The sequence below is a fragment of the Trachurus trachurus genome, assembly GCF_905171665.1.
Source record: "Trachurus trachurus genome assembly, chromosome: 22".
Classification (NCBI taxonomy): domain Eukaryota; kingdom Metazoa; phylum Chordata; class Actinopteri; order Carangiformes; family Carangidae; genus Trachurus; species Trachurus trachurus.
The window spans coordinates 6,143,781-6,165,039 of record NC_139907.1 but is presented as its reverse complement, the minus strand read 5'-3'; the positions used below and the strand labels follow the sequence as shown (position 1 = coordinate 6,165,039).

The 21,259-nt window shown below is 47.1% G+C and overlaps 1 protein-coding gene across 2 annotated transcripts in view; it reads left to right on the top strand.

Moving 5' to 3' along the window:
- slc4a11 (solute carrier family 4 member 11) overlaps positions 1-21,259 on the top strand; it is a 115,248-nt gene that overhangs the window by 52,071 nt on the left and 41,918 nt on the right. For both annotated transcript variants that reach the window (XM_083998416.1, XM_083998417.1), the window contains exon 5: positions 14,931-15,159. In XM_083998416.1, the coding sequence (XP_083854542.1) occupies positions 14,931-15,159 (229 nt within the window). The remainder of the gene's footprint in view (positions 1-14,930; positions 15,160-21,259) is intronic.

The window sequence follows — 21,259 nt, the reverse complement described above, 5'->3', positions numbered from 1 at the left end:
AAACTTCACATGTGTGATGAGGGGCTGACCCTGAACACACCTGCACGCATCCCATTACTGCCCCCTAGTGGACGGACCTTTAACTGCTCATAACTCCCTCATGCTTTGTCCGATTTCCACGAAACTTCACATGTGTGATGAGGGGCTGACCCTGAACACACCTGCACGCATCTCATTACTGCCCCCTAGTGGACAAACCTTTAACTGCTCATAACTCCCTCATGCTTTGTCCGATTTCCACGAAACTTCACATGTGTGATGAGGGGCTGACCCTGAACACACCTGCACGCATCCCATTACTGCCCCCTAGTGGACGAACCTTTAACTGCTCATAACTCCCTCATGCTTTGTCCGATTCACTCCAAACTTCACATGTGTGATGAGGGACTGACCCTGAACACACCTGCACGCATCCCATTACTGCCCCCTGGTGGACGAACCTTTAACTGCTCATAACTCCCTCATGCTTTGTCTGATTCACTCCAAACTTCACACGAGTGATGAGGGGCGGCCCCTGAACGCACCAGACCACATGCGGTGACCGCCCCCTGGTGGATGAACGAAACATTGCATTTTTGGCCTCCTTCCAGGTTTTTTCTCCATTTCTGCTCCGCGCCACGGCCCCGGCGTGCCTCAGGCCCCGCGGTGGCATGGGCGAGCGAGGGCCGTCCATCGCCGCTTGCGGCTTTAATTAGGGCCCGAGCCAGTGACAACGTCACAGGGAGGACCCTATTGTAATTCGACATGCACATTAGTCAACGTGCCAGCCGACGAGTAACAACAAGTAAGCAAGCAAGTAACCAAGTACTGCATAGACCTGGCAGCAAAAACCCCAGATATTGTAATGTTTATTATTATTAGGGCCCGAGCCAGTGACAACGTCACAGGGAGGACCCTATTGTAATTCGACATGCACATACATCAACGTGCCAGCCGACGAGTAACAACAAGTAAGCAAGCAAGTAACCAAGTACTGCATAGACCTGGCAGCAAAAACCCCAGATATTGTAATGTTTCTTTTTATTAGGCCCGAGCGGCGAGTAGCACTCGCCGGAGGGACTATTGAAATCGCGTTGTTTATTATTATTATTATTATTCTTCCGCGACAACATGCCCCAATTTCGCCCCTTTCCCCAACTCTAAAATGCGTGAACGTTTTGCCGGACGTCCGTCCGGATCCGACATTCGATATTTTGTGCTGCTCGCGCATGTCCGACGCGAAATGGCGAAATAGCGCCCCCTACAAAGTTCAAAAAAGCCCATAGGGAATTCGGGTCACTTTGGCGTAGACGGACGAAATTCGGTACACATATGTACCATACCCAGATATACAAAAAAGCCTCTTAATGTCATGGTGAAATGTCAACAGGAAGTCGGCCATTTTGAATTGGTCGTTTTTGGCGCCAAATTAACTCGTCCAAAACGATTCGCCCGACACGCTCCAAATTTTATAGACAACATCGTCAGACCTAGCTGAGCTTATCTTGTGCTCCGCAGGTCTGTAGCTCAAAGGGGTTGGCCTCTGGCGTGCCCCCAAGTTTGGCGACTGTTTCGGTGCTCGCCATGTAAATACGATTGGCTCTCATGCCCACATACTTGATCGTAGACGCTTCAAACTTGGTGCAAAAATCTATGGCGAGACCCTGAACGATCCGACATATTATTTGCCTACGTCGCTCATAGCGCCCCCCGGTGGTAACAGGAAGTAAACTAAAATTCATTAAAAATACATAGTTGACCCCATCAACTTCATTCCACTTCTAAAACATGCAGAACCAGTTGGTGAAGCTACATTATGAAGACTGTGAAGCTACGAGTAATGGCGTCCCTGTGGGGGCGTGGCTACCATCAATTCCTCGCCGTGAAAATACGTTTGGCTTTTTGATGGCTTTAATGAACTCGTATCATCATGAAAATTGATACACAGGTCCAGGGTGGAGACCTCTTCCATCTGATAGGGGTGTCGCTCATGTGGCCCCCTACTGGAAACCGGAAGTGCCATTTTTTGCATCAACATTGTCCGATTTCCACGAAACTTCACATGTGTGATGAGGGGCTGACCCTGAACACACCTGCACGCATACCATTACTGCCCCCTAGTGGACGGACCTTTAACTGCTCATAACTCCCTCATGCTTTGTCCGATTTCCACGAAACTTCACATGTGTGATGAGGGGCTGACCCTGAACGCACCTGCACGCATCTCATTACTGCCCCCTGGTGGACGAACCTTTAACTGCTCATAACTCCCTCATGCTTTGTCCGATTCACTCCAAACTTCACACGAGTGATGAGGGGCGGCCCCTGAACGCACCAGACCACATGCGGTGACCGCCCCCTGGTGGACGAACGAAACATTGCGTTTTTGGCCTCCTTCCGGGTTTTTTCTCCATTTCTGCTCCGCGCCACGGCCCCGGCGTGCCTCAGGCCCCGCGGCGGCATGGGCGAGCGAGGGCCGTCCATCGCCGCTTGCGGCTTTAATTAGGCCCGAGCGGCGAGTAGCACTCGCCGGAGGGACTATTGAAATCGCGCTGTTTATTATTATTATTATTATTATTCTTCCGCGACAACATGCCCCAATTTCGCCCCTTTCCCCAACTCGAAAATGCGTGAACGTTTTGCCGGACGTCCGTCCGGATCCGACATTCGATATTTTGTGCTGCTCGCGCATGTCCGACGCGAAATGGCGAAATAGCGCCCCCTACAAAGTTCAAAAAAGCCCATAGGGAATTCGGGTCACTTTAGCGTAGACGGACGAAATTCGGTACACATATGTAGCATACCCAGATATACAAAAAAGCCTCTTAATGTCATGGTGAAATGTCAACAGGAAGTCGGCCATTTTGAATTGGTCGTTTTTGGCGCCAAATTAACTCGTCCAAAACGATTCGCCCGACACGCTCCAAATTTGATAGACAACATCGTCAGACCTAGCTGAGCTTATCTTGTGCTCCGCAGGTCTGTAGCTCAAAGGGGTTGGCCTCTGGCGTGCCCCGAAGTTTGGCGACTGTTTCGGTGCTCGCCATGTAAATACGATTGGCTCTCTTGCCCACATACTTGATCGTAGACGCTTCAAACTTGGTGCAAAAATCTATGGCGAGACCCTGAACGATCCGACATATTATTCGCCTACGTCGCTCATAGCGCCCCCCGGTGGTAACAGGAAGTGAACTAAAATTCATTAAAAATACATAGTTGACCAAATCGACTTCGTTCCACTTCTAATACATGCAGACCCGGATGGTGAAGCTACATCATCAACGCTTTGACCCTACGAGCAACCGCGTCCGTGTGCCGCCGCGGCGAATGTGTATCTTCCCAATTTAAATTACGTTTGCCTTTCACGTGCACATACTTCGTCGTAGCCACTTGAAATTCAAAGGACATGACGTTGGCTCCGCCCTGAACGTTTTGATGTATCGACTTCCTGCCTGGCTCATAGCGCCCCCCGGTGGTAACAGGAAGTACGCAAAAATTCATTAAAAATACATAGTTGACCCCATCAACTTCATTCCACTTCTAAAACATGCAGAACCAGTTGGTGAAGCTACATTATGAAGACTGTGAAGATACGAGTAATGGCGTCCCTGTGGGGGCGTGGCTACCATCAATTCCTCGCCATGAAAATACGTTTGGCTTTTTGATGGCTTTAATGAACTCGTATCATCATGAAAATTGATACACAGGTCCAGGGTGGAGACCTCTTCCATCTGATAGGGGTGTCGCTCATGTGGCCCCCTAGTGGAAACCGGAAGTGCCATTTTTTTGCATCAACATTGTCCGATTTCCACGAAACTTCACATGTGTGATGAGGGGCTGACCCTGAACACACCTGCACGCATCCCATTACTGCCCCCTAGTGGACGAACCTTTAACAGCTCATAACTCCCTCATGCTTTGTCCAATTCACTCCAAACTTCACATGTGTGATGAGGGGCTGACCCTGAACACACCTGCACGCATCCCATTACTGCCCCCTAGTGGACGAACCTTTAACAGCTCATAACTCCCTCATGCTTTGTCCGATTCACTACAAACTTCACACGAGTGATGAGGGGCGGCCCCTGAACGCACCAGACCACATGCGGTGACTGCCCCCTGGTGGATGAACGAAACATTGCATTTTTGGCCTCCTTCCGGGTTTTTTCTCCATTTCTGCTCCGCGCCACGGCCCCGGCGTGCCTCAGGCCCCGCGGTGGCATGAGCGAGCGAGGGCCGTCCATCGCCGCTTGCGGCTTTAATTATTATTATTATTATTCCGACGATTCAATTGCCATTTTGACCCCTTTGCCAAGCCGAGAAACGGATGAAACTTTGTAGCCTCGTGGGGCTTCGCGAAAATTTATATATGATGCCAGCGTCGCATTTGGGCGGGGCCAAATGGCTAAATAGCGCCCCCTACAATTTTGCCAAAAACCCATAGGGAAAAAAATGACATTAACGAAAGTGGACCAAAATCGCCACACATATTTATCAATGGGAGATGAACACAAAATCCTCTTATAGCGACGCCCGAAACCCAACAGGAAGTCGGCCATTTTGGTTCAAATTTCGTTTACGCAAAACGAACTCCTCCTAGGGGTTACGCCCGATCGGCTCCAAATTGGGTAGAGAACATCGTCAGACCTAGCTGAGCTTATCTTGTGCTCCGCAGGTCTGTAGCTCAAAGCGCTTGGCCTCTGGCGTGCCCCGAAGTTTGGCGACTGTTTCGGTGCTCGCCATGTAAATACGAACGGCTCTCATGCCCACATACTTGATCGTAGACGCTTCAAACTTAGTGCAAAAATCTATGGCGAGACCCTGAACGATCCGACATATTATTTGCCTACGTCGCTCATAGCGCCCCCCGGTGGTAACAGGAAACGTACAAAAATTCGTTAAAAATCCATCGTTGACCAAATCGACTTCGTTCCACTTCTAATACATGCAGACCCGGATGGTGAAGCTACATCATTAACGCTTTGACCCTACGAGCAACGGCGTCCGTGTGCCGCCGCGGCGAAAGTGTATCTTCCCAATTTAAATTACGTTTGCCAAATACGCGCACATACTTCGTCGTAGCCACTCGAAATTCAAAGGACATGACGTTGGCTCCTCCCTGAACGTTTTGATATATCGACTTCCTGCCTGGCTCATAGCGCCCCCTGGTGGTAACAGGAAGTACGCAAAAATTCATTTAAAATCCATACTTCACCCGATCAACTTCATTCCACTTCTAATACATGCAGAACCAGTTGCTGAAGCTACATTATGAACGCTGTGAAGATACGACGAACGGCGTCCGTGTGCCGCCGCGGCGACTGGCGATTTTTTATCGTACAATTACGTTTGCCTTTTTCGTGGCTTTAACGAAGTCGTGTCCTCACGAAATTTCATCCACAGGTCAAGAATGGCGAGCTCTTTCAGCGGATAGAGTCGTTTCCCATGGGCGTGGCTAAATGCCTCAATAGCGCCCCCTTGAAGTTTTTCCCAAATTCTCCATAGACAAATTTCGCTTACTTTGTCGTACACATACGAAACTCGACACACACGTGTATCATACCCAAACATACACAAAATTGAATTGGAGCCACGCCCTAAACCCAACAGGTAGTCGGCCATTTTGGTTAGCATTTCTTTGACGCAAAACGAACTCCTCCGAGGGAGTTCGCCCGATTGACTTCAAATTGGGTCGAGAACATCTCCAGACCAAGCTGATTACGGCTTGTGCTCCGCAGGTCTGTAGGTCAAAGGGCGTGGCTGCTAGCGCACGGCCAAGTTGCCTAATTCAGCTAAAAAGGTTTAAATGCTATCGCGCCCACAGATTTCATCGCAGCTGCTTCAAACTTGGTCCACATGATGAGGGCGTGACCCTGAACGATCCGACATATTATTTTCCTACGTCACTCATAGCGCCCCCCGGTGGTAACAGGAAGTGCGCTAAAATTCATTAAAAATACATCGTTGACCCCATCAACTTCATTCCACTTCTAAAACATGCCGAACAAGTTGGTGAAGGTATTTCATGAACACTATGGCGCTACGGCTAATGGCCCCCTTGTGGAGGCGACAGGAATAGCGCTCCATCGTGAACTGCCACCTCCCACGGATTTTGCCCGATTGACTTCATATTCGCTACAGATCATCAGGAGACCAATCTGGTCAAACCCTATTAAAAGCTTTTCTCTACGTCAAACGGCGTGGCTGCTAGGGGGCGACAAAGTTGGTCAACTGCTCGTTTAGTCGCCATGCTATTACGTTTGCCTTCCACGCCCACATACTTGATCGTAGTCACTTCAAAATTTCAGTACATGATCAGAGGCCCGCCCTCTACGCCTCCATTTGATCGTACGCTAGCTCGCTCAAGACGCCCCCTTGTGGACACAGGAAATGTCGTGTTTTGCATCGACATTGTCCGATCAGCCTGAAACTTCACATGTGTGATGAGGTCACAACCCCAAACACAACGGCCCACATCCCGTTACCGCCCCCTGGTGGACGAACCGTAAACCTGCCGTAACTCCATCGTACGCTGTCCGATTTGCTCGAAACTTCACGTGTTCGACGAGGGGACCGCCCTCGACGCAGCCGCCCAAGCCCGGTTGCGCGCGGGGGTTTCGAAGAGCGGCCCGGGGGTAGCGGGGACGCCGAGTGGCGTGGAACGAGGGCCCGTCATAGCCGCTTGCGGCTTTAATTAGGGCCCGAGCCAGTGACAACGTCACAGGGAGGACCCTATTGTAATTCGACATGCACATGCATCAACGTGCCAGCCGACGAGTAACAACAAGTAAGCAAGCAAGTAACCAAGTACTGCATAGACCTGGCAGCGAAAACCCCAGATATTGTAATGTTTATTAGGGCCCGAGCGGCGACTGCAAGTCGCCCAGCGAAAGCCCTATTGTAATTGCTATGTTTATTATTATTATATTCTCCCTAAAATCGCATTTTTGGGGGCCTCAACATGCCCCAAAACGCGTGAATTTTGGCATGCACATCAGGCCTCGCGAAAATTTTGATATTTTAAAGTCGTTGGAAATGGGCGTGGCCAAATGGCTGAATAGCGCCCCCTACAAACACATGTCAATGGCATCGCCATTCGTCTTACTTTGTCGTACACACACAAAATTCGGTACACATCTGTATTATACCCAGATATACAAAAAATCCTCTTGACCTTATGACCTCAACCCAACAGGAAGTCGGCCATTTTGGTTTTGATTTTTCCCGCCTAAACTTAACTCCTCCCAGAGCGTTCGCCCGATCAAGTTCAAATTAGGTACACCACATCTCCAGACCTAGCTGAGCTTATCTTGTGCTCCGTGAGTCCGTAGGTCAAAGGGCGTGGCTGCCAGCGCTCAATTCACTATGGCGTTCTCGCCATGTACATACGTGTGGCTCTCACGCCCACATACTTCATCCAATCAACTTCAAACTTGCTGGACATGATGATGGCTCCGCCCTGAACGTCCCGATATATTCACTTCCCACGTAACTCATAGCGCCCCCCGGTGGTAACAGGAAGTGTACTAAAATTTGGAAATTGTACATACTTTGCCCCATCAACTTCATTCCACTTCTAAAACATGCAGACTAAGGTGGTGAAGCTCCATCATGAACGCTGTGAAGCTACGAGTAATGGCGTCCGTGTGGCGACGCGGCGACCATTCCTCGCCATGACAATACGTTTGCCCTTTGGATGGCTTTAATGAACTCGTATCAACATGAAAATTGGTACACAGGTCCAGGGTCACGACCTCAACGTTTCTATGTACTCATAGGCGATCTCACTCCTTTTGCCCCCTAGTGGAAACAGGAAGTGCCATATTTTACATCAACATTGTCCGATTTCCACGAAACTTCACATGTGTGATGAGGGGCTGACCCTGAACACACCTGCACGCATCTCATTACTGCCCCTAGTGGACGAACCTTTAACTGCTCATAACTCCCTCATGCTTTGTCCGATTTCCACGAAACTTCACATGTGTGATCAGGGGCTGACCCTGAACACACCTGCACGCATCTCATTACTGCCCCCTAGTGGACGAACCTTTAACTGATCATAACTCCCTCATGCTTTGTCCGATTTCCACGAAACTTCACATGTGTGATGAGGGGCTGACCCTGAACACACCTGCACGCATCCCATTACTGCCCCCTAGTGGACGAACCTTTAACTGCTCATAACTCCCTCATGCTTTGTCCGATTTCCAAGAAACTTCACATGTGTGATGAGGGACTGACCCTGAACACACCTGCACGCATCCCATTACTGCCCCCTAGTGGACGAACCTTTAACTGCTCATAACTCCCTCATGCTTAGTCCGATTCACTCCAAACTTCACACGAGTGATGAGTGGAGGCCCCTGAACGCACCAGACCGCATGCGGTGACTGCCCCCTGGTGGATGAACGAAACATTGCGTTTTTGGCCTCCTTCCAGGTTTTTTCTCCCTTTCTGCTCCGTGCCACGGCCCCGGCGTGCCTCAGGCCCCGCGGTGGCATGGGCGAGCGAGGGCCCGCCATCGCCGCTTGCGGCTTTAATTTGTTATTATTATTATTATTCCGCGACTTTGAACCCCGATTTGACCCCTTTGCCAAGACGAGAAACGGACGAAATTTGGGACACACGTAGGGACCTGAAAAAATTTCGATCTGATACTATCGGCGTTTGTGGGCGGGGCAAATTGGCACAACAGCGCCCCCTAGAACTTTTGACCCCCGGCCATAGGGACCAAAATTTTTTTTCTCGCAGGCTGCCCAAACTTGGTACACATATGTATCATACCCAGACATGAAAAAAATTTGTTTCGTGCGAAGCCCAAAAACCAACAGGAAGTCGGCCATTTTGGTTAGCATTTATTTTACGCAAAACGAACTCCTCCGAGGGGTTACGTCCGATCGGCTCCAAATTGGGTCCAGAACATCGTCAGACCTAGCTGAGCTTATCTTGTGCTCCGCAGGTCTGTAGCTCAAAGGGGTTGGCCTCTGGCGTGCCCCGAAGTTTGGCGACTGTTTCGGTGCTCGCCATGTAAATACGAACGGCTCTCATGCCCACATACTTGATCGTAGACGCTTCAAACTTGGTACAAAAATCTATGGCGAGACCCTGAACGATCCGACATATTATTTGCCTACGTCGCTCATAGCGCCCCCCGGTGGTAACAGGAAACGTACAAAAATTCGTTAAAAATACGTAGTTGACCAAATCGACTTTTTTCCACTTCTAGTACATGCAGACCCGGATGGTGAAGCTACATCATGAACACTTTGACCCTACGAGCAACGGCGTCCGTGTGCCGCCGCGGCGAATGTGTATCTTCCCAATTTAAATTACGTTTGCCAAATACGCGCACATACTTCCTCGTAGCCACTTGAAATTCAAAGGATATGACGTTGGCTCCTCCCTGAACGTTTTGATGTATCGACTTCCTGCCTGGCTCATAGCGCCCCCCGGTGGTAACAGGAAGTACGCAAAAATTCATTAAAAATCCATACTTCACCCGATCAACTTCATTCCACTTCTAATACATGCAGAACCAGTTGCTGAAGCTACATTATGAACGCTGTGAAGATACGACGAACGGCGTCCGTGTGCCGCCGCGGCGACTGACGATTTTTTTTCGTACAATTACGTTTGCCTTTTTCGTGGCTTTAACGAAGTCGTGTCCTCACGAAATTTCATCCACAGGTCAAGAATGGCGAGCTCTTTCAGCGGATAGAGTCGTTTCCCATGGGCGTGGCTAAATGCCTCAATAGCGCCCCCTTTAAGTTTTTCCGAAATTCTCCATAGACAAATTTCGCTTACTTTGCCGTACACGTACGAAACTCGACACACACCTGTATCATACCCAAACATACAAAAAATTGAATTGGAGCCACGCCCTAAACCCAACAGGAAGTCGGCCATTTTGGTTAGCATTTCTTTGACGCAAAACGAACTCCTCCGAGGGAGTTCGCCCGATTGACTTCAAATTGGGTCGAGAACATCTCCAGACCAAGCTGATTACGGCTTGTGCTCCGCAGGTATGTAGGTCAAAGGGCGTGGCTGCTAGCGCACGGCCAAGTTGCCTAATTCAGCTAAAAATGTTTAAATGCTATCACGCCCACAGATTTCATCGCAGCAGCTTCAAACTTGGTCCACATGATGAGGGCGTGACCCTGAACGATCCGACATATTATTTTCCTACGTCAGTCATAGCGCCCCCCGGTGGTAACAGGAAGTGCGCTAAAATTCATTAAAAATACATCGTTGACCCCATCAACTTCATTCCACTTCTAAAACATGCCGAACAAGTTGGTGAAAGTATTTCATGAACGCTATGACGCTACGGATAATGGCCCCCTTGTGGAGGCGACAGGAATAGCGCTCCATCGTGAACTGCCACCTCCCACGGATTTTGCCCGATTGACTTCATATTCGCTACAGATCATCAGGAGACCAAGCTGGTCAAACACTATTAAAAGCTTTTCTCTACGTCAAACGACGTGGCTGCTAGGGGGCGACAAAGTTGGTCAACTGCTCGTTTAGTCGCCATGCTATTACGTTTGCCTTCCACGCCCACATACTTGATCGTAGTCACTTCAAAATTTCAGTACATGATCAGAGGCCCGCCCTCTACGCCTCCATTTGATCGTACGCTAGCTCGCTCAAGACGCCCCCTTGTGGACACAGGAAATGTCGTGTTTTGCATCGACATTGTCCGATCAGCCTGAAACTTCACATGTGTGATGAGGTCACGACCCCAAACACAACGGCCCACATCCCGTTACCGCCCCCTGGTGGACGAACCGTAAACCTGCCGTAACTCCATCGTACGTTGTCCGATTTGCTCGAAACTTCACGTGTTCGACGAGGGGACCGCCCTCGACGCAGCCGCCCACGCCCGGTTGCGCGCGGGGGTTTCGAAGAGCGGCCCGGGGGTAGCGGGGACGCCGAGTGGCGTGGAACGAGGGCCCGTCATAGCCGCTTGCGGCTTTAATTATTATTATTATTATTATTCCTTTTTACCGATTTGAAACGCCATTTCGACCCCTTTCCCAAGCCGAGAAACGGAGGACATTTTGTACGCCCGTGGGACCTGTGGCAACTTAGCGTTGAGTGGTGGTCTCGCATGTGGGCGTGGCCAAATGGCAAAATAGCGCCCCCTACAAACTTTTCAAAAACCCATAGGGAAAAAAATGACGTTAATAAAAGCGGACGAAAGTCAGCACACATATTTATCAATGCGAGATGAACAAAAAATCCTCTTATGGCGAAGCCCGAAACTCAACAGGAAGTCGGCCATTTTGGTTAGCATTTCAATTACGCAAAACGAACTCCTCCGAGGGATTACGCCCGATCGGCTCCAAATTGGGTCCAGAACATCGTCAGACCTAGCTGAGCTTAACTTGTACTCCGCAGGTCTGTAGCTCAAAGGGGTTGGCCTCTGGCGTGCCCCGAAGTTTGGCGACTGTTTCGGTGCTCGCCATGTAAATACGAACGGCTCTCATGCCCACATACTTGATCGTAGACGCTTCAAACTTGGTGCAAAAATCTATGGAGAGACCCTAAACGATCCGACATATTATTTGCCTACGTCGCTCATAGCGCCCCCCGGTGGTAACAGGAAACGTACAAAAATTCGTTAAAAATACGTAGTTGACCAAATCGACTTCGTTCCACTTCTAGTACATGCAGACCCGGATGGTGAAGCTACATCATGAACACTTTGACCCTACGAGCAACGGCGTCCGTGTGCCGCCGCGGCGAATGTGTATCTTCCCAATTTAAATTACGTTTGCCAAATACGCGCACATACTTCGTCGTAGCCACTTGAAATTCAAAGGACATGACGATGGCTCCTCCCTGAACGTTTTGATGTATCGACTTCCTGGCTGGCTCATAGCGCCCCCCGGTGGTAACAGGAAGTACGCAAAAAATCATTAAAAATCCATACTTCACCCAATCAACTTCATTCCACTTCTAATACATGCACAACCAGTTGCTGAAGCTACATTATGAACGCTGTGAAGATACGACGAACGGCGTCCGTGTGCCGCCGCGGCGACTGACGATTTTTTATCGTACAATTACGTTTGCCTTTTTCGTGGCTTTAACGAAGTCGTGTCCTCACGAAATTTCATCCAGAGGTCAAGAATGGCGAGCTCTTTCAGCAGATAGAGTCGTTTCCCATGGGCGTGGCTAAATGCCTCAATAGCGCCCCCTTGAAGTTTTTCCGAAATTCTCCATAGACAAATTTCGCTTACTTTGTCGTACACATACGAAACTCGACACACACCTGTATCATACCCAAACATACAAAAAATTGAATTGGAGCCACGCCCTCAACCCAACAGGAAGTCGGCCATTTTGGTTAGCATTTCTTTGACGCAAAACGAACTCCTCCGAGGGAGTTCGCCCGATTGACTTCAAATTGGGGCGAGAACATCTCCAGACTAAGCTGATTACGGCTTGTGCTCCGCAGGTGTGTAGGTCAAAGGGCGTGGCTGCTAGCGCACGGCCAAGTTGCCGAATTCAGCTAAGAAGTTTGCAATGCTATCACGCCCACAGATTTGATCGCAGCGGCTTCAAACTTGGTGCACATGATGAGGGCGTGACCCTGAACGATCCGACATATTATTTTCCTACGTCACTCATAGCGCCCCCCGGTGGTAACAGGAAATTACATATTTTGCATCGATATTGTCCGATTTGCTCGAAACTTCACATGTATAATGAGGTAACGACCCCGAACGCAACGGCACACATCCCGTTACTGCCCCCTGGTGGACGAACCATAAACTTGCTGTAACTCCATCGTACATTGTCCGATTTGCTCGAAACTTCACGTGTTTGATGAGGTAACGACCCCGGACGCAACGGCCCACATCCCGTTACTGCCCCCTGGTGGACGAACCGTAAACTTGCCGTAACTCCATCAGACATTGTCCGATTTGCTCGAAACTTCACATGTGTGATGAGGTCACGACCCCAAACACAACGGCCCACATCCCGTTACCGCCCCCTGGTGGACGAACCGTAAACCTGCCGTAACTCCATCGCACGTTGTCCGATTTGCTCAAAACTTCACGTGTTCGACGAGGGGACCGCCCTCGACGCAGCCGCCCACGTCCGGTTGCGCGCGGGGGTTTCGAAGAGCGGCCCGGGGGTAGCGGGGACGCCGAGTGGCGTGGAACGAGGGCCCGTCATAGCCGCTTGCGGCTTTAATTTTGATATGGTTTTTGTTTCTGCAACAGCTGTGCACTTTTCATCTTCTATATTAACAACTACAGAAATCTCCGTCCTTCACATACGGAGCTAAAGACCACACATTTAGCGTTTAGAGCTTGTGTGTGTGTGTGTTTGACTGGGAATAAATCCCAATCAATGCCGAACGAGTTCAGTTTATCCTTAACCTTTTAATGACTGGAGGTTGAAAGACCCTCACACCTAAAGCCTCGACAGATTCATGCAAACAAAAAACCCAAATCACGTTTATTTATAGAGCTCCACACACAAATAATTCCAGAGACTGGAGACGTGGCCCCCGCTGCTCGGGTCTTGTTCTGTTTTTAAAAAAAAAAGAACAGCAGGGAATCCACTCAGCTTCAGGATTTCTGTCAATCACACAATCAATTAGATCGAAGCCTGGTGGATGTCTGAGCTCTTAATCGAGCTGTGTTCATCTCTCTGTTCGCACGGTGATTCAGGTCGTTCTTCGACATGGCCGCCGCCATTCTGACGGACTCTAGAGGGGTGAGATGTGTTTGGAAAATGGCACTATTTGATTCAGTGGGGGTGTTGTGTGGAAGGATACCGTGGCGCTCACACTTGTTGCGTCGCCCCAATCAGAGGTTTCCAGGTAGAAAACGATTCCTGCTCTTCAGCCACGGTCAAGTTACCTTTAATTGTCGGTGCAAGCTATTTTTAGAACGGCGGAGCAGAGCCGTGAGCTGCTCAGAGCTACGCTACTGAGGCTAATGGGATTTCTGGTTTTCCTCATCAAACTAATCAAATACACAATCCAACAACTCCAAAACGCTCTGGTGGACAAGTTGTGACCTGCACATTCACAACGTTACGAGACGGAGTTGTTCTAGAGGTAAATACAGAGAATGCTTGCTGAAAAACTGTCCCTGAAGGCAAAACCAAGAAATCCCATGAGCCTCCGTAGCGTAGCTCTGAGCAGCTCACGGCTCTGCTCCGTCGTTCTAAAAATAGCTTGCACCGACAATTAAAGGTAACGAATTTACTGCTAAAACTATAGGGATTATGGCAATTTGCCAAAATGTTGAACTATCCCTTTAACCTTTGCATTGGAGGTTTTGTCGCCCGGTTCCAGACCTCTGATTCTGCTGCAGCCGCCTCTCCAATTTCATTCTGCGATTCACGTCGTTGCTCGCCGACAGCTGTTTGAGCCGGTGGGATAAAGAGTTAATCAAACAGAGCGTCGTAGGCACTGACTGGGAATGGCGGCGTCATCTCCCTGCACGGCTCGTTAGCTACGTAGCTGCAGCAGAGAAACTGTGAAAAACACTGTGACGAAGCAACAAAGACGAAAATATTTGGAAAAAATTCTTTGTTTACCAAAATCAGATTGAATCCCTCCAGTTTCTGCAAAGTTTACAGAGATAGACAGTATTGTCCCAAATAAAACATGAATTGAAGCTAACTCTGGTTAGCAGAATAAATGTTAATTCCAGTGGTGTAAATACGACTAGTTTAGAGAGAGATGTGGAACACTCGTTTTCTCAATAGACCGAATCCTGGCATCGTTACAACCACACACTCATCTGAAGTGAGTGAGTCTTGCGCCTCTGCAGAAACTGGGCTGGCTGCATTTTAACAATGTGTTTGAGTCTTACAGTCTTAATTACACTGATTGCTGTGATTAGCTCTGACATCCCTGAGTAAAAACATCTAGTCCCAATCCAATCCAATCCTCCCTCTCTCTCTCTCTCTCCACGCAGTATGTGAAGCTGATGAACTTCGAGGAGGAGGTCCGGGCGCACCGGGACCTGGACGGCTTCCTGGCCCGGGCCACCATCCTGCTGGACGAGACGGCCGCCTCGCTGGACGACGTCCTGAAGCGGATGCTGCACCACGTGGGCCAGGACAGCCACGCCATGGAGCCCGGCATCAACTTCGAGGAGGTGATGAGCATGCTTTTCACAGACGCGGGCGCCCAGGAGGTGAACGGTAAGCAGCACGTTGCAGAAATGTGTGAAATATACTGTCAACCCACACACACAAGCAAAACACAAGTTTGTACCATCTGTGCCCGCTCACAGTCGCACCGGGAGCCGACGATCTTTGACTCCTGACGGGAAAACACTTCACAAGAACGGTTCCCGACGCTTTTAAGACCCACAGAAGAGTTTGTGATGTTTGAACTGCCCTCCCCTCCACCTCCTCCCCCCAGGGTCTTTGTTAAGAGGACGCGAATAAAGCTCAATGTGCCGGGTCGCCTTGGCAACCGTTGACACGTGCAGGCATCAAACGTTTCCCCCTAGAAAAAAAAAAAAACTGTCAGGAGGTTATCCTGTGCTGCGAATACACAAATGCACAAACTTGATGAAGAACAACACAGCTGGTGATCAGAACAAACACAACCCCGCTCAGCTGTGCTGCAGCGTTTCTCTCACACGATTGAAAACGTTGATGTCGAAGATGTTTTTGTGTTTTGTGTGTTTTTTATTGTGTCTCCCCCGCTGCAGCAGCCAGGTGCCGTTTTAAAGGAAGCAGAATGTTAAATCGGCGAAACATTTTAATGTCGTGTTTTTTAGGGAAACAGAGGGTTTTGTTATTGATTCCTGCAGCCCTGTCAGAAACTCCAGCGATATTCATTATTTTTGAAATAGGTTCTGCTCGCAGACACATGAGCTGCATACACATTAATCTTCCCATTTGGACCTCTTCCCCTGTCACATTAGCCGGGTCCCTTCAGAACAGGTCCTCTTTGGCTGAGTAGGAGCAAAGCCTCTTGGTTAAGGCGAATCTCCTCAGCCCATTAGAGCAGGAGAAATCCGCCCTCTTACATAACAGTGTGCAGCCATTGTTGAAGCCCGACTCTGCCACAAGCTGCACTGAACGCCGCATTTACACAGAAGAAGTAGTTATTTGGCAAATCAGACTTTTTGCTTTGCTTTCCCTCCAGTTAATGTCACAAAGAATGTTTTTCATATTTCCCAGGCTGTGAAATGTTGAAACCCGTCGTAAATGAGGGGATATTTTTTTTTTTTTCTTTGAAGGAGGGGGAGAATAGTAGCGGCTCATCCCTTTCAAAAGGAGATAGATGAAGAGTCTGGAGCTAAATCCGAGCCCTCCGGAGAGACTCTCGGTGGCCCGACACCTCTCTGTGGGCTCGGACTTTAATCTGTCGCCCATCTGGACGTGTCCGTACGGTGTTTTCCTGTCTGCCGAGTGCCGGTCGGTGTCCTGCACAGTTGTTGATGGTTAGTCAGAGGTGGGTGGTGTGTGTGAGAGCTCGGTCCTGCACAGCCGCCTCTGACAGATCGGCGAGGTGATAATTGACTTCTGTCATCGATCACTCACTTAGCTTTTCAAATGGCTCTCTGAGACTCTCAAGCTGTGGTGGCTGCTGCTACTTGACTCTTTCTCTCCCAGAATACCCCATGAAGAGGCAGAGGAAGAGGGTGCTTCTTCTTCGTCTTCTTCCTTTTTTTTTTTTTAAATTTATATCGTTCTTTGCGGCTGCCATCTTAACAAAAAGGCTTCCCGTGCAGTTTGGAAATCAATCTGAGCTTTCACTGAAGTCTCACATAAAGCAAGACTGAATCATTAAGGAAAATACCTACCGTATTTACTAATTAACATACACTGTGTCTTTAAACCAGCAACATACAGTAATATTTTTTTAATATTGCACATATTGTGGAGGAAGAAAGGCAGCGTTTTTAAAATCAGCTGAAACTTGTGTCATCACTCCTGGGAAATTAATTAGTTGCACCAGAAGGAACGGGATAATAGTAGATGAGAATTGGGCGATAATTAATTTGTGCTGAGGATGAATGATGTAACAATCGTACAATTATGCAACAAATTAAGACCTAAGCAAAGATTTTACAGTTTGAAACATGCAAATGAGTAAAAACAGCAGCAGCACCGTGCTGTTTAAACAGAGATGTAACATAAAGAAATATTTACAGAGAAAGATACGAGTGGATATGAAGAAGGTATTTTAGACGTTCACATGGATTGGAGTGAACTGTGGCTACTGTATATAACCTTCTCATTCTACTCATCAGTTCTTGTCTTACAATAAGTATAAAATATCAATAAATGCCAGTTTCTTTGCACAATGCACTTAGCTGTGTCCTTCATTTGCTCCATTGGAGTGCAGTCAGACATTATATTGGAAACTAAGAATATTAACATGAAATTGCACCATTGGCCAACAATGGACCAATGGCATAATCTGATAGAAAACATGATAAACTAAATGTTTCCAGTTAGAGATGCATCGATCCAGTTTTTTCCGATCCAATCCGATACCGATACCTGGGCTGAGCGTATCGGCCGATACCCAATACCGATCCGATACTACTGTTGAATGAATGAACCGTTTACCTTGCCATGTGAGTGAAGGCATCAGGCTTGACATACACATTTAGCCTTGTTAAAAAAAAGCTAACAAATTTACACAGATATAAATGTACTTAATGTTATTTATTAACAAATAACAAAGTGTACATTAGCAGCAAAAAGAAATAAATAACACTAGATCGCTGTAGCTGTAGTATTGCTGTGTATGATATTAATAAAAAAGAAATGACTGGATCGGAATGCTAGATCGGCCTCATTCATCCGAATTAGTCAATATCGGAGCCGATGCATCTCTATTTCCAGTGTTAAGTTTAGAAATAAAACTGTTTTACCTAAACTGTATGGTTTGATGCTGTAACATCAAACAAGGAATTAAAGTTAGTTAGTTTTCAGGGGTATATAAATACATTTACAGATTGTGCATTAACATAGCTCAAATGGTCCAAAAAAAAGAAAAAAAAGAAAGTGAACTGGACACAAATGGCCGACGTAGAGTCCAGAGGGTTAGTTTTGTTAGTTCTGTTTTTGTTTAACAAGAATATTCAGCACTTTAAAAAGGTGGGTCACACTGTGTTTGTTTTGCATGAAGTCACAGAGTGAGAATACCCCTCCTCCTCCTCCCCGTCGTCGCAGTCGTGCACATTTCACACGTGAAACCCTCGTGTGTCAGTGCTGAGAGAGGGGGAGAGAGAGAAGTGAGCTCCTTTATCACGGGGACACATCTCTTCAGGTATTAATTTCTGTCATATCTACGTTGACTCTGCCACAGCGGGGCGATACGGCTGGGCGAGCGGACCGGCTCATTTGGAGTGTAATACTGTACAGCTGAGAGATAAAGAGAACAGGGCGAGATTATAACAGGCACCGAAAGAACAGAGAATTACAGAAATGAAAAAAGATGAAAGCCCACAGAGATAATTAGTCCTGCTCCAACTTGTACAGAGGAGTCGGTTTTTCTTTTTTCTTTTTTGGAGGCCAACTTTGTGCTTGTGTGTTTTGTCTTGGGATTCGGCGGAGGAGCAAAGCATCTCGCTGTGCCGAGGGATAATGAACAACACAGCTGATGATGCAACGCATTGATAATAAGATCACCTCCGTCACTAAAACCTGCTTCTTAAAAGTTTAAAAAGAAAACACACACGCACACATAACACATACATTTACACTTTCAACACACTTTAACATGGCGACAGGTGATGACGGTGCGTTGGAAGTGACGAGCCGCTGCAGCACAATGAATAATTGTCAATATTTTGAGTAATGATGTTCTGTATAATTGTATTTTCCTTCTCTTCCTCCGTGCCGCCGCTGTTTGCAGCGACAGCGCTCGGCGCCGTGCACGCTGCTGCTGATTGTGCGCCCTGTTTGTGATGACTGTACCATAATTTCTTCCTAAATTGCTGTCACCTTTGATCGATCTCGCCGGCTCTCCACTTCGCCTCCATTTGCATAATTCTCCTGTGTATTTGTTATGTTGGGTTTTTTTTTGTTTCTCACCAACTCAACTCAAATCAAACTAAAGCACATTTTTCACATATTTATATTTCTTTAAAGCTGCAGCAGGTGAGATTTCCTTCACTGCAAAATCTACACTAACCCTTTTGCCCTTCAGCTCCAATACAACCTGTTTAGTAATATCTAAAATGCATCTGTGTGACAGACTATTACTGTTTCTGAAGAACATACTTTGTGCAGCTCCATGTTCTCCTCCCCGACAACAGGTACTCTAAATATTCTGGAAATAATTAGCTCCGTTCAACAGGAAAGGTGCTGTGTATTTTTGAATCAGCCGGCTCTGCCTCTCCATTATAATAATATATCTTTTCCAGGCCGGCGGCGTGACTTTTCACTGTGAAAATCTCTCTGTAACATTCAGCAGGAATGATCAGAATACTAAATTGAAACCATTAATTTGCGCTCTTTACCACACGAAGAAAAAGAAAAGAAAAGAAAAAAAAGAAAAAACGTCGACCACGACCACTCTGTGTGTCGTTTTTCTCATCTCGATCTCCTCGCTGACGTCTTCTGGGGTTTCTTTTGCAACTAGCTGGACACACGGGCGCTATCGGTGATAAAATCCAATTTTTGGTAATAGCCTGTAGACGGTAATCAAGATAAGATCTCTGCAGCCAACAAAGACCAGACATTGAGGGATTTTCTCTGGAATATAATATTTAATATGCATGAGGTAAAGGAGGGCAGGAAATGAAGCTTCTGTTCAGCAGAGATATTTATGTGCGTGCCTGTTAACCAGAGTGTGTGTCTATATATATATATATATTATGTATATATATATATATATACTGAATGTGTGTGTGTGCTTGTGTAAAATCTAAACTGTTGGATTGTTGATCAGGTGACTGAACTGAACTGACTCTCTGGTTTCTGTCCTCTTTGGTTTTTCTCCCCTCCACGCAGACAAGTCTCAAACTTTCGTTTTCTTTGATGACGGTAAGCTGTGCTAATTGGATGAAAATGTCAGCATCAGCCCGCCGTGAGGCTGCAATCAGTGTTTTCTTTTTTCTTTTTTTTTGCTTCTGTACCCAATCATCACCATCAGTATGCCGTTTGTGCTCCTCTCCTCCACGCTCGGGACTGGGTCGATGCATTGAGTCATCAAATGATTACAGACACCAGCCATCCCTCCCCGTGTCACAGATATCAATGCCTCTCGAGCTGCCCCCTCAAATCAGCGCCCTGTCCAGCCGACTCATTGTCCCATAATGTTATCAGCTCTTTTTCTAAAGCCCTGCAAAATAGAATAGATTAAAAAAAAAAAAAAAAAAAAGCGTAGAGTGAGAAAATGAATGCATGCACTTGATTAAAGGGATAAAATGCAAATCATTTAACCCTGGGTGGGCCAGTGGGTGTCAAAGGGTTAATACTTGTCAGGTAGGGAAAAACTGATCTCATATTCAAGTAATAACTTGTTTAAGGGGAGACACTACAGGTGAATAGGGTAAAAAATGTTAAGTAACAGATATCACCATGAAACTTCCCAAGTTTATCACTTACATTAAGACAAATATTTTTTGTATTACAAGTTTTGTCAAATGTTATGTTTAAATACGTAAATGGGGCAATATCTGATTAAATATGCGCTCATTTGCATACATTTCCAGAATCCAGAATCTGAAAAATGGATAAAGCCCCTTTCAAAATCCTTGTTTTATTTTGTTGGCATATTAGAGTCAGAAGTTACAGAGGGGATTTTGGATATCTCTTTTTATCACTTTGTAAATGAAAAAATACTGTCACCAGCCCCCAAAAAAAATCAATTTTCGCCATGTTTTTAGGAATAAAATGTTGTATAAATCAGGCTGTGAATGATATATCAATAAACCCCTATGTAAAAACCTCCAGAATATAGACAGGAATAAAACTGGAAGGTTTGGTTTCTGTAGGTGCTGCTGAAGTAGAGATTTTGCACCCAGAGTATGAGGAAAAACTCATTTTGAGAAAACGGCCTATAAAGACTTGTACTGTAAAATTCCATAGATTGTTAATGTAAATCATACTTTTACGATTGGTTGCGGATACGGAGGAGATGACAATTTTTGGAGCCTACATAATAATTCAGGAGAGAGAGAGATCTTTACAATGACAAATCTACGAACAAAAGAGACAAAATGAAGTAAAATAACCACCTTAATGTGGATTTTCTACCATTTCGTTTGACTTTTCTGAAAGAATACATGTTAAGGAAGAAATATAGCCCAAAATCTCAAAATTG